Below are 21,189 nucleotides of genomic sequence, written 5' to 3' on the forward strand. Positions count from 1 at the left end.
CTTGTGCACAGTTTGATGTTTGCTTTACTACAAATGCAAGTGGAGTGTTGAGTTTGAACACCAAACTTCTGTAGTCATTTGTAGACAATCTGGAAGCAATAGAGACATTAGTGGCTGACCACGTTCCCCATGCTCCCACGCTGAGCTCCCACGCCGGGAGAACTGGGCCGGAACACTGGTCTCCTCCCCCAGAACCAGGGCCTGGGAACAGAGGCCCAGAGGTCAGCCTACTTAATCTCTTTTTCCCTCGATCCAGGATCACACGAGGTATACAACACTGATGCACAGCCAGACCTTCATACTTATGGCTATGAATACATACTGTATTCACTGAATGTATATGTATACACTGAAACTCACATATATGAATGAAAAATCTAAAACAGAAGACTCATCTGAGGATTTTTCATTTGACTGACAAAGATATTAAGATTCAACTCTAAATTATATTAAGTGTAAACTTCCAAACAATGACCACAAAATTGCATGGATTAGATTAAAGGGTGAAATTGATCAACAGATGGTTTGAAGGGTATTAGTCATCCCCACAGATACTGTATCATCATCATAACTCTTCACATAGGATGATAAATACGGGCATGAGAGTGTTTTTGGACTAAGGCCAAAGATTAAATGGTCACCATTGCTTCTGAAAAGGAAAATTTATAGAGCCCAAAAGGAGACACATTTCTCAAGTGAAGTGGGATATAAAGTAATTTAAAAACTGGAATGCCTGTCAGTGTCTGAGAGTGAAGAGTAGGAAGAGAGCGGAGAGTAACTTACAGCATGGGAGGGGCAGCTGAAGTTGAGTCATAGCAAACTTAATGTGCGAACATGGTTAGGAAGGTAGTTATTGACTACACAAGCAAAACCCAAAGGCAGTAGGTGTTCACTTGTCAAGACCAAAGACATCTGGTTTTCTCCTGGTGATAGTGAAGAAGGCTGTGGTTTCTGACTATTAGGCCAATAGGGAACGATAACAACCCTCCCTCTGTACTTGGGTCTTAAAGTTTAACAGTGTGTTCCCTTTTGCAGGCTGGGAGGTATTCTTAGGACACTGAGGGGAAAGAAGGTTCGGAAGATATTAATTTCTCTAAACTTGATGGTACCTTATACAACTGTCTATTTTTCACTTTCTTTCTTGCTCAGTTGCTGAGCAGAAACAGAGCCCCAAGGACATGGCAGGGGAAGGGGCTTGAGCTGATCTCTATTTCATGCTGTGGGCGAGAGATTTAGAGTGGAGTCTCATTGGGAATGACAATGGAGCAGCGGTTTCATATTGTCATGGGAAGCACAGAGAATGACTTACGACAATAAAGGTTACTGCAGAGAAAAAGAGGAATTGAAACCACTAGTTTGAATCTTCTTGCTCATATATTTTCCCCAGCATGTTGACACAGTCAAGCATATTTCTTACAGTAATGCTCAAATGCACAGCTGAACATTTAGAATCACATTAACACTTCAAAGCCAAAAGATCTATACCGACAAATCCAAAAAAAAAACGAAGAGAATGTGTCATTTCTTGCTTTTGTAGTGGAAATGATGAGACTGGGCATGTCTGAACAGCACTTCCCCTCCTTCCCGTTCCCTCTCAAACACCTCTTGTCCTCACTGCTTTGTTCCTGTAGAACATGATTGACAGGTGACCCCTGTCACCCTGTAGCCTCTTGAACCGTGATTTTGCCTTTCAATCTTTTCTTAAGCAGCTTTAAATGTAGGGGAGGGAATCCACAGTATCAAATACAATTTCTATTCTGCTTTCATTGGCCGAGCTGAATATTGTAACACACTCCATAGATCATGAACAATATAATGTATATGGATGTTTGTTATGTTTTAGGTCCTGACATGACATCAAACTTTCCATATCCTGGCGATAAGGCTTTAGGCAGCAGTAGTTTGGATGAAACATACTGAACTGAATTGTGAAAAAGAAGCTGACAAATAAAGTTAGAAAAAAAGAGATACAAATGAAAACAAGAACATCCCCCTACAGCACCTTTTCAAGTGATTCAGCTAATATGCACTGCATATTACCCCAGTGAAACAGTCTCCTGTGGTTTCACCTACATACTTAATAACACAAAGTGCACATGATACTGAATCTAATTTACTTCTTTTGTCTACCACAATACAGAAATGCACAAAACGGACCACAGTATCAAATCAAATCAAATAAAATTTTATTTGTATAGCCCAAAGTCACAAAGTACATTGCCTCCGAGGGCTTTACAATCTGTACAGGGAGTGGCACCCTGTGTCCTTAGACCCTCGGTTCAAGTGAGGAAAAACTTGTCCACAAAAAACCCACATGATGTATTCCAATGTATTATTTTAATAAGTAACCACACCTGTTGAAACTTTGGCTAAATACAGCCTCCAATACTGTGATAATGTCCTACCTCAAATACATCTTCGTCCAGCAGCCGTGTCCCAAACACAGTGACACCATCTGTGCTGACAACAGCATTGTCCCCTCGCAGCAGATCCAGGGTCTCTACTCTCTTACAGTCCAAGTAGAGGGTCACAGACTTGTTCTGCACACTGTAGGCTATCCTGTGCCATCTGAAAGAAGAGAGTGAGAATTAACAGGCAGTTGAGCCTTGAAGGGAGGTATTGTAAAAATATAGTACTAGTGTATTTTCTGTCTAAAGATAAGTCTACTGCCCAGAAGAATCAACACAGCGGAGAGCTGTTTCACACCTCTTTCAAGTCAAGCAAAACAGAACTGCCTTTGAGCCTGAGACTGTGAAGGATTGATTTCTGTAACTCCTTTGATCAAGTCAAATGATTGCAGCAAGCATCCACAAGCATTATATTCCCTTCAAGGACACTCAAGGTCAAGCACACAGAGTGAGATGCATGAATCAAACTGCATAAATGTGAGGCCTGCCTCAGATTTCAAGGCTTGGGAAAGTTAAACATGAACATTGGCTGTAATAGAAATTACACAGTGATAGTATATCTAATGCACTGAACACACACATCATATACAGTGTTCTGCCAACAGAAGGGTAGATATTTAATTAAACTACCCACTTTCCATCAGCCAGGTTGATCTTCTTGAAGATAGGGTACATTTCTGGTGTGGGCTGCCCATGCTGGTCCTCATATAGAAAGACAGGTGAACGGCCCACTTCGAGCCCCAGCTGCTGCACCCCTTGGTCATCATACACTGAAACTAGGAAGAACTGAGAGCCCTTTTTAGCTCGCACAGTGGTCATCAGGGAGAAATTTTCTGGGAATCTAGAATCTGGAAGGTGGAGAGGAGAGGAGAGGAGAGGAGAGGAGAGGAGCTGTTAAGTCAGACAAGAAAGAGCACAGCAGGGAGCAGACATTTTTATAGCATGCAGGCACCACCCGCTGCCAGTGAGACCTGAGTAAAGATAATAATGATGAAAAATATTGCTCATGAAAGCAGTGAGCACCCACGAGGAGGAGTAAAGGGAGTTCAAAGTCAGATTTCTTTTCAGGTTTTACTGAGGAAGAATCACTCACAAAAGTGTCACATTTGCTTTTAGCCATTTTTGGAAAGTATTTCATTGCAACAAAGGACTGAAGGCTATACTGTATATTGTCCAAAAGGGGAAAAAAAGTCCATTACCAGGGAAGAGCTGCTTGGTGGGGGCACTGAGCTGGATCTTTTTGTCTATCTTGTAGGCCAGGTCCGTCTCTTCCATGCCCCTCCTGCTGGTGCAGAGACCAGCCTCTAAGGACACCCCCTCCATATTCTCTGACAGCTCCAGCACTTGCAGAACATCAATGGCATCAGCTAGTAATGGAAAGAAAGAAAAAATGAGACAGCTGCACATAGTTATAGAGAAGATAGAAGAAATATGGTGGGTTTTTTTCTCTTTAATTTCATGCTCACTGACTGTAGCTAATTCCATTTCAACAACATATTATTTACATGCTTTTAAATAAGCTTATGTCCTGCTTTCTCTGTATTCCTGTTTCTAGTTTTCTATGAAAAATTACATTTTTTTTAAACGTATGATAGAGACTGTGGCAGATGGTGGCAGCATGTTTTCAGTCATGTCAGTCTAACACTTAAACTCTGCCAGTGTGACAGCACTTTGTTGTCTGTCTCAGTTAAGTGCCGGTTGTTACCAAGCTGAAGAGCAGGGTTTAGGGTGGCTGAAAGCTGGTCTTAAAGTGTGGAGGCTTCCTGCTTCCTAGCAGTCGGAAGAGACAAGCTCCTCTGAGATGTGGCGGCAGGTGGCCAGGCTTCTGTGGGTGTTATTATAGGATAGGGGTGGTACACAGCCTAACCCATAATCCTACTGCAGCACACCTGACAGCTGACACCTGCACACTACTCAGCCTGCACCAGAGAGCAACAATGTTCACATCTCATTTATCACCATGAACTGGTATAAATAAGGTCTCATCTCATTATCTATCAGTATAATTCATAGTATTCTCATGAAAACTCTTGAAACAGGTTGACCTTTATTACAGACAGGAAAAATGTCCTCATCAATTGATGAGATGGAGATTTCGGTGTTCTTCCAATATAAACAGTAACAAGTGATGCTTATTTGCAATGAGCACAGCAACTGTTGTCCCTGTAGATATGAGGTTTCTCCAGTGTTGGCTCTCTCATTACAATGTGCCTGTGCTTTATTTGCAGTCCGCTGGTCATGTTATTAGATGTTCAGTTGATAAAGCACTGCCGTGAGCATTAGCTAGGATCAGAATCTTGCACGCAGCCAGTCCACCAGCTGCTAGAGAGAGCCTGATCGGGGCAATTCAGCACTTAGCATTCCAGGCATCTGAAATGAGGATCCTAAACCCAAATTGCCTCCTGTAGCCTCCTGCCTCATACAGACCTTGCCTTTTATTCTCCTTGTTAATTAAACATGTGGCGAGAGTTTGCTGTTGCCCAGACATTGCTTGCAGAAAAAACACTGCATTACATTTTATGGCATTATTTATTTGCATAGCAGAGGCCATTTATGCCAAGCAGCTTTGAGAGCTCGCCCTCTCAGTCCCCTAGCATGGCAACAGGGCTGTAAATACGTTAAACTGTGAATTACAGCCATGCTCTAAGAATGGAAAACGTTAGGTACAGATCTAAAGGTATTTAAGACCTTGGGGCTTATATTTTGAATTTATAGAGTCATAAACAAGCTCTGTGAATAAAATAATTACAAAGTTGCCAGCTTCTAACAACGTAAACCTCAGGCTGTTATATGCACAAGTGGCACTAATAAATGTTCACCCACACACAGTCCTTAAGGATAATATTCAAATCTGCTCTAACAATCACGACAGTGAGCCAAGAACTAAATGTCAAGGAATAAAGTATCTATTGACTTTAAAAAGGTCACATCCACTCACCCACACTTAGATCAAGAATGAGGACACTGACATTGTTTTGTTTTTTTCAAATACACATTTTGTCTCCAAGTATATCTATGTGCAAGAAGGTCTAGTGTTGTTGTTTTAGAAAAATAATAATTTTCCGTGTAAAATCAAATTGAATCAAGTTTTGATATGATTGCCTGATCAAATAAAAGGAGATGGAGGTTCACCTTCATGACATTTACCTTAACGAAGCCATCAAAAAGGCAGATGCATCCTTGAATGCCTTAATCAGGCTGCCACTTCAGATGCAAAAACAATGGCAGACATGGCACACCAGAGTCTCTTTTAGTCTTGTAGCTTAAGGCACAATCTTTATTAAAGCAATCTGCATTTCTGTCAAAGCACTTTATTCTTTATTTTGCAATTTACATCATGTCTGGGTTCTAATCCTTAATGTTTGTATTTAATTTAATTGGTAAGAGTGTTCCTGTTCTTGTTTGATCCCAAGTGAGCTCTTTATAGCTCTGTTGTGGCCTAGTTTGATTCCTGACTGCAAATCAATTTCCTTTGGGATAGCAAAGTTTAAAGTTTGTGTTTTAGTCAAAGGTCAGATAAAGTCTCTCTCTCTCTCTCTCTCTCTCTCTCTCTCTCTCTCTCTATCTATATCTGTCTTTCTTGTTCTTCCTCTGTCTTTCTCATACATACTCATGCACAGGCAGGAAGAGAGGTCATAAGGCAGTGATGTTTGGAAAAGTCTGAATAATGTTCTAAATTGAAGCAACATGGGTCTAATTATATGGGATTCTTGGATTTCTGTCAGCCCACCCGGAACAGCACCTGACATTGCCTCAAAACAAACTAACACAATTAACTTTTCAGCAGAATTGTTTGATTTCAAGCAATCCGAAGATCATGTGTCAAGTAGATTTCTGCCATAAGCACTGAGGACATTTGTTGCCCAATGCTAAACATGCTATAGGTTGACAGGAGACTGTTGACCTCTGACACTCTCAAGATGACAGAGAACAGTCGAAATGTGCAATAATACCAAAAGGGGAGATTTAAGATAAGAAACACAAATTCCTCCAAAATAGAAACTACACTCACATTGATCTGTCAGTTAAACTTGCACAGAATAATAATAGGCATCCCCCACCCAAGTGTGCAAAATAAACTGTTGAGAGATATGTTTGTCAACTGATTTAGAGGACGTGGGAAAAACCTATGTTGGATGCAACTCCGATAGCTGCTGCAACAGCATCAAAAGCTAGATGAATACAAAACTGACCCACATAAAATATAAGCAAGTTTCTGTGGAGTATCCCCTATTTCAACACCACCACCCCCGACTCTGGCATCAAGAGAAAAACCCCAGGCTAGTGGCAGGCGGCCATATGAAGTCTGGATCCATGGGGCAATCAATAAAAGAACATCATATATTCTCAGCTTTGGATCCTGCTATGTCACCTTAAGTTGTGCCAATTTTTACAGGCTGTCTACCTATCCTGCAGCACTGACTGTCTGAGCAGGCTTTGCTTGAATCTCATTAGGCTTTGTGGTAATCATGTCCTTATCTCACCTGTCAAATTATCTTACTTCGAAAGAAAGTTAGAAAAGAATGCCTTTATTGTCATTGCACCTTGTACAATGAAATTTGCTGTTGCAACTCTTAAGAAAGATTAAATATGCCACAAGTGCAATCAACTTCTTGATACTCTGGTATGTCTACCAATAGATAGAACTTACAGCCTGTGCAGCACTCGGTCCCCACCACATAAAGATATGCCTCAATGATGTTTCAAATAGCATCGTAGAGTCTCAAAGGACTGATGACTCAGAAAGATTTCCAATCGCACCAAAAGGTCAAAGTGGGAAGAAGCCAGAACATTCAGCAGTTTCACAGACATCTGGCAATTTTGGGAAGACGGTAACATACACTGTACAGCATGTAATTACTGTGCAAGTACATAATAATGTACAAGACACATACACATTCTCCATATAAGACATTTCTCTTGCCATCTTATGCTTGTTTTTGTTGTTTTTTCTCTGAGACAACCATAGTCTTTGTTTAAAGTCTTCATGACAGAAAAGACACCAGCTCACAGATCATGGTCTATCCCCTGAAAATGTCACCAAACAGTCCACATCAGTGTATCTTCTCTGCCTGTAAGACACTTGACACACTCTCTCCATGCCCTGCAGTCAATACAACTCAACGCCACTTCAGTCATACATGGACATAATGTGTTCTCTGTGTTTCTACAGCAAAAATCTCTGAAGACATTCTTTATGACTCACACCACCTACACTCCCAGCTCAGCCTGAAAATATCACTCTCACGCACACAATACTGCACTGTCAAAAACTATTGCGCCTGGGAACTGGGGAATTTTAACAAGAAATAAAGCCAAAATGAATCTGGGCAATGAGTATTTCCCATAGTATCTTAGACCACACCCTGAGATGAGTGGGGGAAAAACACTGACATTTGAACTCTAAATTAATGTTTGGAGATGTGAATGTATTTTATAATAAATAAGATGAAAATACATAATCATGTGTTGAACATGTATACATCACACAAATATGTACAGACAGCATTTTAATATTTTAAACTGATCTCTTTTTCTTCTTTGTGTGCCAAAATTCCACTCTTCATACTGTTGACTTCTTAGGAAAACATTTTTAATGTGCCACGCTATAAAACATATAATGAGTAATTATGATGCACTGGTGACAGATTCTGTGGAAGTGGTTGAATAAATCCAGACACAGTTTCTCCTCAGCGCCATGAAGAATAGCCTTAATCTAATTAGCAGTGGGTGTGACCTTTTGTCTGGGTCACTGCTGTTTGTGGACAGGAACACTGAGGCGAGGAGAGCTAATACACACTCTGAACAAATGGAAATTTAAACACTTTAAGCAGCCAAATAAGATTGATAGATTGACTGTACACACAGTCACACTACTATGACAAAACACTCTGCACACAGTGTTTAAATGTAGCTCAATTATAACACCCACAGAAGGGAAAAAACTGCACTTTGGAGATCTGGCCTTGTCATAATCCTTTACTGAACCATTATTTTATCTAACTTTGCTCTTTTAGTTGTAAACAGAGGTGATTAAAACAGCAAAGAATGTATTAGAAATAACTAGGACAAAGGCAAATTTTAGGGCTTTTGCTGGGCTGGAAGTGTGCAAACTGAGAGGCAGAGATGTTTATCACCCTGAATGTGCTTTGTGGTTGGGTCTGCTTTCAGTTATCACTGAAAGTTTAAGAACAAGTCAACTCAGTGGTTGTATTGATGACTGCTAGGAACCTTTTGTAACATATTCTGAGCAGTTATAGGTTATGAATATGAATACAAGTGATGAGGGTCAGTCAGTGGATTTCAGTATATAGACTGACCTTATCCTAACTAAGAGTTAGGCAGTGAATGACAATATCGTGCCATGGTGTACAATGCATACAATGTATCATATCAAACATGCCTATGAATTGCACAGATGTAGGCACTGTGTTCACTTCACCAAGCTTTATTTTCATTTCTTCAATTAGCATTTTCTTATCATAGTCAGTGGACTTAAGAAGCTCCAGTTTGTGCCTCTACAGTAATCTTTTGCACTGATTATTTTTATACGCAGGCCACTTTTTTTCTTCTTCCCTATCTCCTTGCACATTTTGTGCTATGTGAGAAATCACAAATTCTCAATAAAATATTAAAAACAATACCAATTTAAGACTATAAGTAAATGACTAAAAGTCATAAAAACTATTCTAAAACCGTTTAGCTCACTCAGGGTGCTCTGCTGAATATGGGTTAGTAGCTGTGTCCTGTTGTTTAACCAGATGCCCTGCTTTGAGTTTTGGTGTAGAAGCTGCTTAATTCTTGTGGAATCTGGTTACACACCACTTCCAGTTCTCATCAGCACAACATTCTTCAATCTCCACAGTTTGTTCTGCTCATGTTTGTTCACAGCATGATGGGTCGACATGCCAAAAAGCTGCTTGGCCCACAGAGAAAACACCTGCCCCTCAAGGCCCCTAACTGGGCTAACACTCCACACAGACATATACAGAAACACGCACATTTGTAGTTCTATAATTGTGAGGACATTCTTTGACTACAGTACATCCATTTAACTTACCATAACATCCACAGCATGCCGGACATTGACCCTTAACCTAGCTTGACCCAATTTCTAATCACTTAACCACCACAACCAATACAACACATTTTATATGCACATGTGCATCTACAAGATACACACCTCAGGCACAGAGGATTACCTAGATACAAACATGCAAGCGTACACATGGCCAAGCCCATTCAAGTTTCAACCCCAAGCTGTCAATTAGTCTTTCAGACATCATAACACTGAGGCAGCTATTATGGAGTGTAACATCAGAGCTGGCCAAATCAAAGAATAGCAGTATATGATACACATGCACACACCATGTGTAATAAAGATATATACACATGCTCCTTTAGAAGTTCTGTCCCTTTGTACTTCTGAGGGACAGACCTTCCCAACACATTGTGGGCCTCTGTGGAAGTTTGAGACCAAGATCGGTCCTCTCTGGTTAGTGGCATATGCTAAAGGACACATGGCATGTTCATATAAGTTGAAATATGAGCTAGGTCACAATTTTACTGAGAGTAGCATACTGTTTTCAAGAATCTACAGATGGCTTTGGTAGGAAAGCTTCCTACTGATGTGACCCCTGCTAGGATGTGAATGAGCATGTGACGGATGACTGTGATAAAACTTTTCTAAGGCTCATAAAATGGGATAGAGAGGCACATGACATGTAAAGGGTCACTGCAAAGAAGTGAGCTCCTCTGATGTCTGCTCATTGCAATTCTACCGGAAGCATTTTTCAACTAGTTCCACAGAAAGCTTCTTGGAGCATCCAGTGATGAGAATAGAGCCACAAAAGCCTGAGGGGGAAAAGAGGTACTGAGTTTCTGGAAGCCAGATGTGTGCTGAGTACTATAGATCGCAGCCTGGCGCCATGAAGTGTTTAAGCATCATTTCTACATATTAAAGACTTGGGGGAAATCCAACCAGTTTGCCTCATCAAACAGTCTGAGAAGCAGTTTGCCACTTGCTGCATCAGCAACTAGGGATAGACATCAGCATCTCTCACACTTCCGATGTTTAATGTTTCCATTAGAGAAACACAAACACACATACCAGAAGAAGACACTAGAGTTGTAACAGGCGTAAAAATTCCCCTTTTCCTATTCTCTATCCTGCTAAATTCAGCTGCCTTTTTCATTTGTTTTCATTTGCCACTAATTTGTTGCCAGATCAAAGGCGAACAAGGCTTGCCGTCCTCCTTTGGGAGTCTGGTGCAGGATTGGTAAGGAGGCTGGATCAAACGGGACGCAGTGAGTGGTCTGTACGCACGATTTCCCCTCTGTCATAGAAGAAGTCAAGGATGAGGCAGGGCATAAGCAAAAGTAGAGAGATGATGCAAATGAAGAGATAAGGCATATAAAATAAAAACAAACACTGCTTATTCACAGGCTTTGAAAGGAGCAGAAAAAAAAGGAAAGAAAACTGAGCAAAAATGTGTTGAGGCAAAAGAACAGAGGATTCTGAAAACTAACTGTGGACGTGTGCAAGAATGTCTCACTTCCTGTCAGCAAACAGGACTACAAAGTGCTCTCTCATCTCTGTCGAACACACACAAAAAGCATATGGGAAAACATTCTTACAGTGTAATACACACACAGACACACACACACACACACACACACACAGATTCAGAGACACAAACACATTATCAACCACATGCACATATCCAAGACTGTCCTATCAGCACCACCACATGTCCTATGCACTTTTAAATCATCCCAGCCTCTCACTTCACAGGCCCTTATTAGAAACAGTGGACACTACAGCCACTTTGTAACTTCAATGTGAGTGTGGCTCGGTTCTTCCTTCCATCACTCATTTCAGCCAGTGAATCCTAACAAATCCTGCCAGCCATAAAATAGCTGCATGTGGAAAACCACGAGTGAAAATAAGACATCTTTGAGCACTTCTGGTGACCAGAGGGTTAATTCCTGCTGTTGAGGCATGTCGCTCCATCAGGGAGTCTCTAAACTGCAGCACCTGCAAGGAAACAGCCTGCTGCCAGTAGAAGATACTAAAGACATGGCCACAGGGCATGAAGGCCTGTGTGGTGACAGATAGCAGTGGGCCAAATGACATACATTATGTATGCACAAGCACAAGGAAGGTCTGAAAATGGCTGAACAAGCCTGTAAGTGAAGCAAATGTGGACACTGGAACATTGTGACAGACACCATGCACTGTTCTTACAGGTGCATAATTGAAAAATGAACCCAGTCACTCCAATCCCACAACACACTGTGATTGATTCACTTAAGTAACAATTGTTGCGGTAATAGCCTGCAATAAAACATGTAAAATATAGATGTGAGCCAGAATAACCACAGGCCTAACTAAAGCAGTAAGAGTGTTAGTGCTAAGCGCCTTCACTTAAGACCTATGTGAGCAGAGGGCACATTAAACAGATCCATGACAGGAATTTTAATCTACTCAGTTCGGCCAGTGTTCACCCATTCACCTCTTTCTCAAGCCAACGTTAAATCTTTTCACAGTAAACCGACGCAGGTCACAAGCAAACTCAAACATGACATCATACATCTCCTGAGGCCGCTGCACGTCTTCCAGCACACCTGATGCACAGAGGACATATTCAAATTCAAACATTGGAATTATGTTCGATTAAAATGCAAGCTGGAGCAGGAAACGCTGAATCAATCAAAAAAAAAAAGTGCCTCTCTTGCAACGGCGAGGATAATTAATATGGATGAATTTACAAAAAAAAAATAGCTTAATTGCAAATCCTCTGCACAGATCTGGAAACTTGCGACAACTTCTAAAAGTCATTTGAGCCAGCTCCCAGTTTTAATCCTAGCCTAAAGCGTCTCTGTGGGGCAGCATCACTAAAACAGATTCAAATCTTTGACAGCAGCCTTACGCACCAGGATCCAGAGCGCACACCAAGATAATGCTTTTGCACTTATAACTTGGTGTTAGCAGAGCGTTAAGTTATGAATGAAGGTGCCTGAAAAAAAGTCATGAAAACTTAGATAAAGGGGACAGTGCCTCATTTACACAATACGGGAGTTGTCTGCATTTTTTTTCTTATTATAGCATCTTAAAGCACGTGGAGATCTTTATTATTAAACTGCAGGCGTTCAACTAGATACTTTACCAGTTTGTGTCGTCGCCACATGAAGTAGGATAAAAAGAATTAGCGGTGTTCTCCTGCGTGACCTGGTCCTTACTAAATGGTCCATTTTTTTTTTACAAGCGGAGACCCCCCTCTGCCTCCGCCACCAGAACTTTATATACTACAGAAGTTATATTTGCAAGAACTCAGCAGCCATGCGGGGAGAAAAGTAGAGAAGCCAGCCTGTAGTTCCACTTGCTGATTGTTGGAGAAGTTTTGTTGTGGTGGCTCCTCTCAGTTTCGCTCTGTCCCTCTCATTCAATTTCTCCCTCTCACCCTCCCTCCCTCCCTCCCTCTGTTCTCCACCTCCTCCGCCTCTTCCCTCCCATTAGGCGCATGTATGAGGGGTGCGCCCCGCAGAAGACTCCATCATAAATCACGTTTATTACTCGCGATAATTTGTTTGGTTTCATTTCTTAAAAGTGGTCATTACCCACATGAGTGATGTTGTGCACGACACTCTTACCTGTTAAGCTGTCACTTTCCTGATTGCTGAAGATGTATTCTGTGTAGGCTAATATATTATCCGCAGACACTAACAAGAGGGTACCTGGGTGAAGGATATTGTATTTGAACACCGTGTCTCAGTGAATGAGTGCAGTGACTGTGATGCTGCTGATGATGATATTGATGATCGTGATGATGCAAAAATTTCAGATATCTCAGTAATTCTTATTATTTGACCTGCACAGATTCCCAACTTTCACCTGACTTAAGATCACAGGTTTGACTAAATCATTTGAAACTGGAAGGTGTATGACTTTGAACTTAACACACAGCACTACATAAATACACCTCAACATTCAAACATCCCTGTTCACTGAGTAAGGTTTTTACAGAGAAGGGCATCTTATCTTCACCATCGGTCAACGCAGCCCAGCAATGCTGCAGCGTTTCTGTAATGCTTGTTCAGGCTGCAGCTTGACCACTTGTCTGGAGGCTGAATCGCCTCAGGTTAGGTCAGGTCGTGGACTGCTAGTTCAGGGGCAAGCACACCTGGTTAAAAAAAAAAGTTATTTTAAACAAAAAGATGTATTATTGCAACCCCCCAACTTATAGTGGAATGGTCATCCCATCTTCTATAGCTCACTAATGTAGACAAAATCCCAATATGAATTTCCTCTATCCACAAAACAGAAACACTAATGTTTGTCCTCATCAAAATATTGAGAAGACATATTTGAGTGTTACTTCAATTTGTATTGAACATGCTTTTACAGTTAGGTCAATAAAATAATATCAACTGAGTTTGCATAGAACAACAAGAAGGTAATACACTTTTAATATGGATACTGCTGACAGGAATAAGCAAAAATAATTGGTTGTGACAAGTCACCTACCCTCTTAATACTGCTGGACACATCTATCCCAATCATCTGCCAGAACTCAAGCCTGTACAGTTTAAATTACCTGTGAGGCTGAATATAGTCCTGCCAGAACCCTAATTAATTCTATGAAGACTGTGGTATTCAGTTGAGACATGCTCTGAGATAACACTTGTGAAGACCTTGTCTAATTGGAAAATTACCAAAGATAACATTTCTAGAGTCCAAGTTACAACAGGCCTTTGTAAAGTAACTGAAGCTGAAATCCCTGAGAACATTCAGAGAAGATAAACTGAACCGAAAATTCTCAATGGAGAAGAGTCTTTTACCCTATTGAGAAACACACCCATTTAAATCTCTCTTTTATCCAAAGATGTTCTTCCAAATTATTTCGAGCCAAACCCAACTCTGAGCCACAGAGACTGAACAGCACTGATCCCCAGACAGTTCTGTTGTGAATGTAAAACATGTTAAAGGGATAGTTTCTATAGGGCTATGGTTATAGGATAGAGTTCTTTGAAGTGGGGTTGTCTAAGGTACTTATGCATAGTCAGTGTGTTACCTACAGTAGACAGCTGTCAGCGTGCTCCCAGTTTAGAGAAGCAGACAGAGGTCCCTGCATAGAAGTAGAGCAAAAGACTGCTGTGAACAGTGTCAGCAGAAAAATGTGACTATATTCTCACTACTTTACTACTTTGCCATCAGATCTGCGGGTAATATACTCCCAGGAATACATAACTTCTACTGACATACCTTTTTCTGCTGACCCTGTCCACAGCTGCACTTTGCTGTACTTCCATGCTGGGACTTTCTCTAAAGTGGGAGCATGCTGACTGCTTTCTACTGAAAGTAACACACAGAGTATGTACCTCATTAAACCCCACTTCAAAACACCTGAATTATCTGTCTATTGCTCCTTTATGGCAAATAATGTCAAAACATTTGTTTCTGTGACATTACAAAAAAACATTCTTCAAATACTCAAAGTAAGGTATCATCTAGCAATGTGAAAAATAAATTTCTTGAGCCTCAGAGTAAGGTAACTTGTGGGAGTACAAACTGGAGTGATTAGAAAGAACATAGAAAGCCATGGGAGTGAGCAATAGAAGGTGGCTTGACAGAAACATCCAGATAACTGGACAGATTGAAGTTGGTCTGGTAGGTAAACAACAGACGCCCTGACCTCCCACCGTCTCCGTTCTCAGTACCAGCTTAGCCGCCTGATTCAGAGCCACATTCCTAGCAGCTTTTAGCAGATAGTTACTAAGAGTCCAGTGGGTAGTCTGAGCTCTGGGTGAGAAATATTTCCACAGTATGTACTTTTGTCCAACTACAGGACCTGTACAACTTACTGATAATTATTATTTAAAATACACCAGAAACAATAAAACAAAGAAAAACTCAGGTTTTTTAATGTAGGGTGAGTTCTTTACACACATTAACTCAACCCTTTCCATAACATGCATTGATTTAATTATTACACATGACATGACTGTAACGCACAGGAAAATTCCAATTAAAATCAAAATCGATCCATTTGTCTCATGCCAGTAGTTTGTCAACTTTGATTAACCAAGAGCTCAGACTGATAATGATTAATGTAAGGTGAGGATTAGATTATCATTTTTCAAGTTGATGTAAACATATAAATGTTGCTAAGAAGTGCTCAGCATTGAGAATGAAGTCAGTTCAAGCTAGTGGTCTCTTTATCCTGATAATCAGTCCACAGAAACATTTGTGAACACAAATCATGTGGAAACGCCAGGATACAAAATTATGCTTCTTATGTGTTTTGACATGTCTTTATGCATAAAATGGATCTATCACAGATAATGTAAAAAGAAAGAATGCTTAAAGATGTGTTTATGTTCCTCTCTGTATTTCCCCCCATTTTAGTTTCAGCTGCTTTCCATTTTTATTTATTTATTCTCTCCGATTCATTGGATGACATTAATTATGCTTGCTTGAAGTTTATTCCAAACATGTGATATGTCTAACTGGTAAGTGTCTCTCTCTCCCTCTGCAGGTCATTCTGTGATGACAAATCATAGTGGACTTTTCTTATCATTTAATCACTCAGACAATGTAAGGTGAATTGGAGTGATATATACAGTATATATTATTTTAAACCTCAAGAGACCCAGTTCAACCTTTTTTAACTGATAAGCATTTAGGATTAGACACCCTAAAATGTGCTTTCAATTGAGTCTGCCTCCAGTTTGCACCTTGTGTTGAAGAGCATGCCAGAACAAGACAATAAGCCAACTGTCAGGAAAAATATGCATGTTAATTTTCAGAAGAAAGAGAAGACTCTATCAGCTTGCCAAAAATTTGATTTATGTTTTTATTTATGTTCATGAAAAATACCTTTTTAATGCAGTTTTCATGAAATAACCACCTAATAAATCATTACAGATCTTAAGCTACTGCTTCCTAATGGGCTTGCAATGTCATTTAGTGGTACATTATGTGATAAATATTGTTATTACTTTCTGTCATTTTGATATAATGGGGATTTAAAGATGAGTGTGAATGATGATGTGTATCTAAGTTTGTGGTTTGTGTGTGTGTGTGTGGAGGAGCCTGACAGCTTATCCATTTATAGCTAAATTATGGATAAGCCTTAAATAACAACAGGTTTTTTTTCCTCACATGGAGATTCTAAGAAACAGCATCAACATCTGTCTGCAATATATATCACATGAAAGAAAGGCTATGTGGTCTCAGGGTTAATGTTAAAAGAAATATGGTCTTTTATGCAGGATGGAAAATATGGGTTTGGTCAGTGACTTCAAGACAAGAAGAAAATCTGACATCCATAACTTATCAAGAACAAGTATAAAGGCAAGAAAACACAGGCACTGAACAAATGCACATTTTGCTTGTGGGGGGAAATATAGGTTAATCTGTCAGAGCCTGGTAAAACCCCTGATCTGTGAAAGCATCTCAAGTGAAGCGTGATTGTGCCACCCACTGCTGATGATAGTATCTCCATACATCAGACAGCATATGTTCTTACAAAAGAGCCTGCACAAAACCACATCCTGTGATACCAATCCATCATGCAACAGGTATTCTGGGACTACTTGCCTGCGGTAAGAGGGCAGAATTAGCACATCTGACAGGATAAGATTGACTGCATGGTATTTTATAACCACTGCGTAAAACCAATTATGGTATTTAGAATTTGAAAAAAAAAGAGCTGTTTACTTGAGCCTTGTTGAAAAGAGTAAGCAACCAAAGAAGAGCAGCGATTAGATCCAGAGTTGTGTTATCAGACATATCATTGCACACAGTCATTTGTTAAACCCTGCTGTATTTAAATTGCCAAATGTGACTACGAGAAAGTTTTCCCTTTTCAGCTAGGCCAGTAAGGGGAACTGCCAGTTTGGTGATAATTATAATATTTAGAGATGATGGGAGACTTAGAGTTAGCTAATTAACATCTAAGGACCATGTCTGTTAAATGAGCTGCTCAAACAAATACACTAAATAAACTCAACCAGCAACCACACTCAAGATTACCCTGTACTGCACCCTCCTTTTCACTGTTAGTTTAAAACCACTATGATTGATGACCATTAGGTTGAAAACTGACATTTGTAGAGGCTTAAGGTAAATCCAAGCACAGCTGCAAAATATGATTCACACAGCATTTCTTCCCCTTTGCTGGAAGACATTTGAATTTCAATTCTAGTCCCCATAACACCAGTATTCTTGCAAATGTGCTACTAATTGCTAGACGATTCATTTGCAATATAAAAGGTATTTTACTCTAAGAGCAGATGCTGTCGAAACATGAGGACTTTTAGAATATGCATGATTTTGTTAGAAGAGTTCTGCAACATGGTGCCGCAGTTACTAAGTGGACAAATCCTCCGGGAATCTATCTGTGTACTTTGTTTGCCTTACATCAAATGTAACTGGCACCATGCTGTTGTTTCTCTTTGCATTCTGTTTTTTTTTCTGCTTAGAAATCCTTTGAATAAATCATGAGTGGCTATGTTCATGAAGACATTATGTGCCACAAAAATCTTCATATTTAAATTAACTTGTATGAACATTTTTGAGTCCAATCTAAATTTGACTGCTTTACAACTGGCATGTGCCTGAGAAAGACTGAATGACGTATAATTATGAGCCACAACTCCAAAGAATGCCATTAACTGGTGCTCAGAAATGCCACATTATGATCTTTAGTTTGTCATTGCTCTCAAAGCACTCTCTGTGGAGGTTTTATGGTGTGTGGTCTGCAGCTGCAGCAACACTTTTAACTCTCCTCTTTTGGTGCTGCTCGCTTAGCACTTTCTCTCAATTAACGGTTTTCTCTATCTGCCCTAGAACCCCTAAAACACTTTCCCAGCTCACTTCTTTCTAAATCTTTGCACCCATTCTTTCTGTTTTTAGGTCTCCGTCCCGCCCACCGACCCCCAGCTACTCTTTCCCTTCATCCCTTTTATTCTCGTGAAGTTTGCATTCCACACCTCCTCTGCAGACTGCACACAAAAGAGCAGAAAGCGCCACTCCTGACCTGTGGCAAACATTCCAGTCCTGCAGGCCTTTTCACACAGCCAGAGTCCCCTATCCTTCCAGTAGCATCAGCCAGAGTCTGTCTTTTGCTACTGCATGGCGGTGCAACCAACAGACGGGACAAAGGATAATCAGCACTTGCTGTATGATAAGGAATCTTTTTGGAAATTATTTGCACACAGTCCATCAAGTACACAGACTTTGGCTTCATAAAGTCAGCTGGAAAAGCAGTAGACGTTCCAGGAGCATCTGCTCATGTCTCCTTAAAGTCACACAGGAAATTGACTATTAACCTATAAAAGTGCGTGTGTCATTTTCTAAGACTTGGACCTCAATAAAGAGGTTACAGATGATTTTGACTCAGGGCCACAGCACAGCAGACATATGCTCAGATGCGCTGGAGAGAACAGGTGAAAGCTCTAAAGGATGCTGAAAGATTGATTGCTACAAAGAGGGTTAGAAATTGTAAGCACAGAGGAGCAGTAAAAAAAGTAGCAAGTGGAAAGTCTGAGGTAAAAAAGGGAGGTGGGTTTACAATAACACACGAGGAGGCGGGAGAGCACGTGTCATGGGAAAGCATGTAGGGACTTGTATTATCCCTCCTCTTTGTCTCTTTCCATACCTTTTCTGTGTCTTAGTACCTCAATCTTCTGAAATTCCACAGCAATAGCTTGGAGGCTGGGAGACATCACTGACTGTCCAGCCACCTGTCCTCATCTCCACACCTGTCCACTTTCTCTGGAGGCACAAGAGAAAGCATGCCAGGAACGGCCCTGATCTTACTCCACCAGCTTACTCTGGCCTTTTAAGCACCAATCTACTGGTGGACAGGTCACCTAGATTACCGCTTGGTATAGCTTGGGCCACGGTTGGACTGATGAGAATAAAATAAAACATAAAGTATGATAACTTCAAATTGCTGAAGGGTTGGTTGTTTTTGTTGTTGAATTAGTCTTGGTAGGCTGGTCTGAGGTCAAAGGTTTATGGTCTATTTTCATCCTCATGTCCGTCCCTGACCATGACATTTGCTCACACCACCACCTGCTGATCTGCCATAAAAATGCAAAAAGTAACATGCATTAGTGGACCTTTTCACTCACATTCATAGAGTACAGGCATAGGCATTCTTTTTCAGATATTACATTTTTTCCACTACAAATGTAACCAAATGCTTAAAATTTGAAATGTATCCAAACATAAAAATCTAAAGTAAAATGTCAGTGCAGTGTGTGCTACATTTCCCACTGTCAGTTCAGATTCAAATCTGCTTTATCTGACCATGCAAATTATACTTTTATTATGTCATTGTTCTGCTCTCCAGTGAGAGAAATGGGTCATAGCTCATGGATGCTCTAAATAAGCAGACATCAGCTTTGCAAGACAAAAAGAGGAAATTGGGCCTGAACTTTATGTAAGCTGACAGTCTGTGCTCTGTTGTCAGCACAGTAGACAGCTAATCACAAGCAATGATGGTCCAAAGTTTTAATTATATTCTCATATGTGGAATTATGTATGCATCACATGCTTGAGGTTGCTTTTTCTCAAAGTAAAGCTAAACTGTCAGCCTGCTGGCTGAGCCATGATGGATCAGGCCAGGACTCCACTCATTGTTAAAATATTTCTTCCCTGTGGGAGAATCTCTCCTTTCAACGTTGATGGAAACGAGTAACTGTTCTTGATGATGGAGGCCTGTAACTTCAGTTTATCCTCAGAGGAGACAGGCTAGAAAACTCAGGAACCCATCCGTGTCCTCTCCCACTGTTCCCTCTGCTGGTCTGTGTGTGAGTGTGTGTCCTCTGCCTTCACCTACTTTCTTGTCTTGTCCTTATAGCAACCTCAATGCGTCACACTGTGCTAACATGCTAAAATAGGAACAGGGTTAAACAGGGTTAACCATGAGGGAGGATTAAACTATATTCATCACTGTGTGCTTCCAACGTTATTTAAAATGGCAGAAATGTTGTTGATACAAGTTTTAACATAACCAGGTTTCATGAGCTCCTGTGTGTGGAGCTACTCCATATGCCAAATGTCTAATTATGACTAATTATAATCATTATTATCCATTCTTAAACAGAAACAAATGGTCTAAGTGTTATTTAATAACTCCACAACACAACAGATATCTTAAAGAAATAAGAGGTTTCTGTTTTAAACAAACAGCAAGGGGGGAAAAATGTATCATAATCATAATCATGTAAATTTGGCAAAAAAAAAACAAACAAACAAAAAAAACTGTTTAAGAGAGTTAAAGGATAAGGACATAAATCAATCACAGATTATTTTGAACAAATCATTCATTTATTTATTCCTGTTATGAGGATCAGTATGAGTGTAAATGGAAAACATAAATGTATAGTCTTGTAACATAACATACCTTTTACAGTTTGCATGCAGTTGCATCACATTTACTAACAGGCCTAAACACAGCAGACTCTGACTCTTGCACTATGGCCTTCCATCAGAGAAAAAGGAGCAAGTCTGGTTTGAGATCTTATCAGAGGCACTTTGACCCCTTTCAAAATGTGTCAAGAATAGGGTCCATTAGTCACCATGACACACTCAACACTGCTAATGGCATCACTGACGAACAAACTGAAATACCAAACTAATAACGGAAGTCAGACCATTCATCTTACATTCTTAGATTTAATTTATATGTGGATTACAGTGATTAGTATTATTCATTTGATGAGGTTTCATGCATTCAGTGCTTTTTACATGTGCAGTACTGTCCCT

General features: G+C 40.3%; 1 protein-coding gene across 2 annotated transcripts in view; it reads right to left on the minus strand.

Annotated features, from left to right (window-relative positions):
* col5a3a (collagen, type V, alpha 3a) overlaps positions 1–12,852 on the minus strand; it is a 43,225-nt gene extending 30,373 nt beyond the window's left edge. For both annotated transcript variants that reach the window (XM_027285535.1, XM_019277816.2), the window contains exons 1-4: positions 12,578–12,852; positions 3,608–3,775; positions 3,043–3,256; positions 2,406–2,568 (exon numbers count right to left, since the gene is read on the minus strand). In XM_027285535.1, coding sequence (XP_027141336.1) covers positions 2,406–2,568; positions 3,043–3,256; positions 3,608–3,775; positions 12,578–12,662 — 630 coding nt within the window. In that variant the 5' untranslated portion in view covers positions 12,663–12,852. The remainder of the gene's footprint in view (positions 1–2,405; positions 2,569–3,042; positions 3,257–3,607; positions 3,776–12,577) is intronic.
* Positions 12,853–21,189: the final 8,337 nt, after the last annotated feature.

Source organism: Larimichthys crocea, chromosome XII, assembly GCF_000972845.2.
Source record: "Larimichthys crocea isolate SSNF chromosome XII, L_crocea_2.0, whole genome shotgun sequence".
NCBI lineage: Eukaryota > Metazoa > Chordata > Actinopteri > Sciaenidae > Larimichthys > Larimichthys crocea.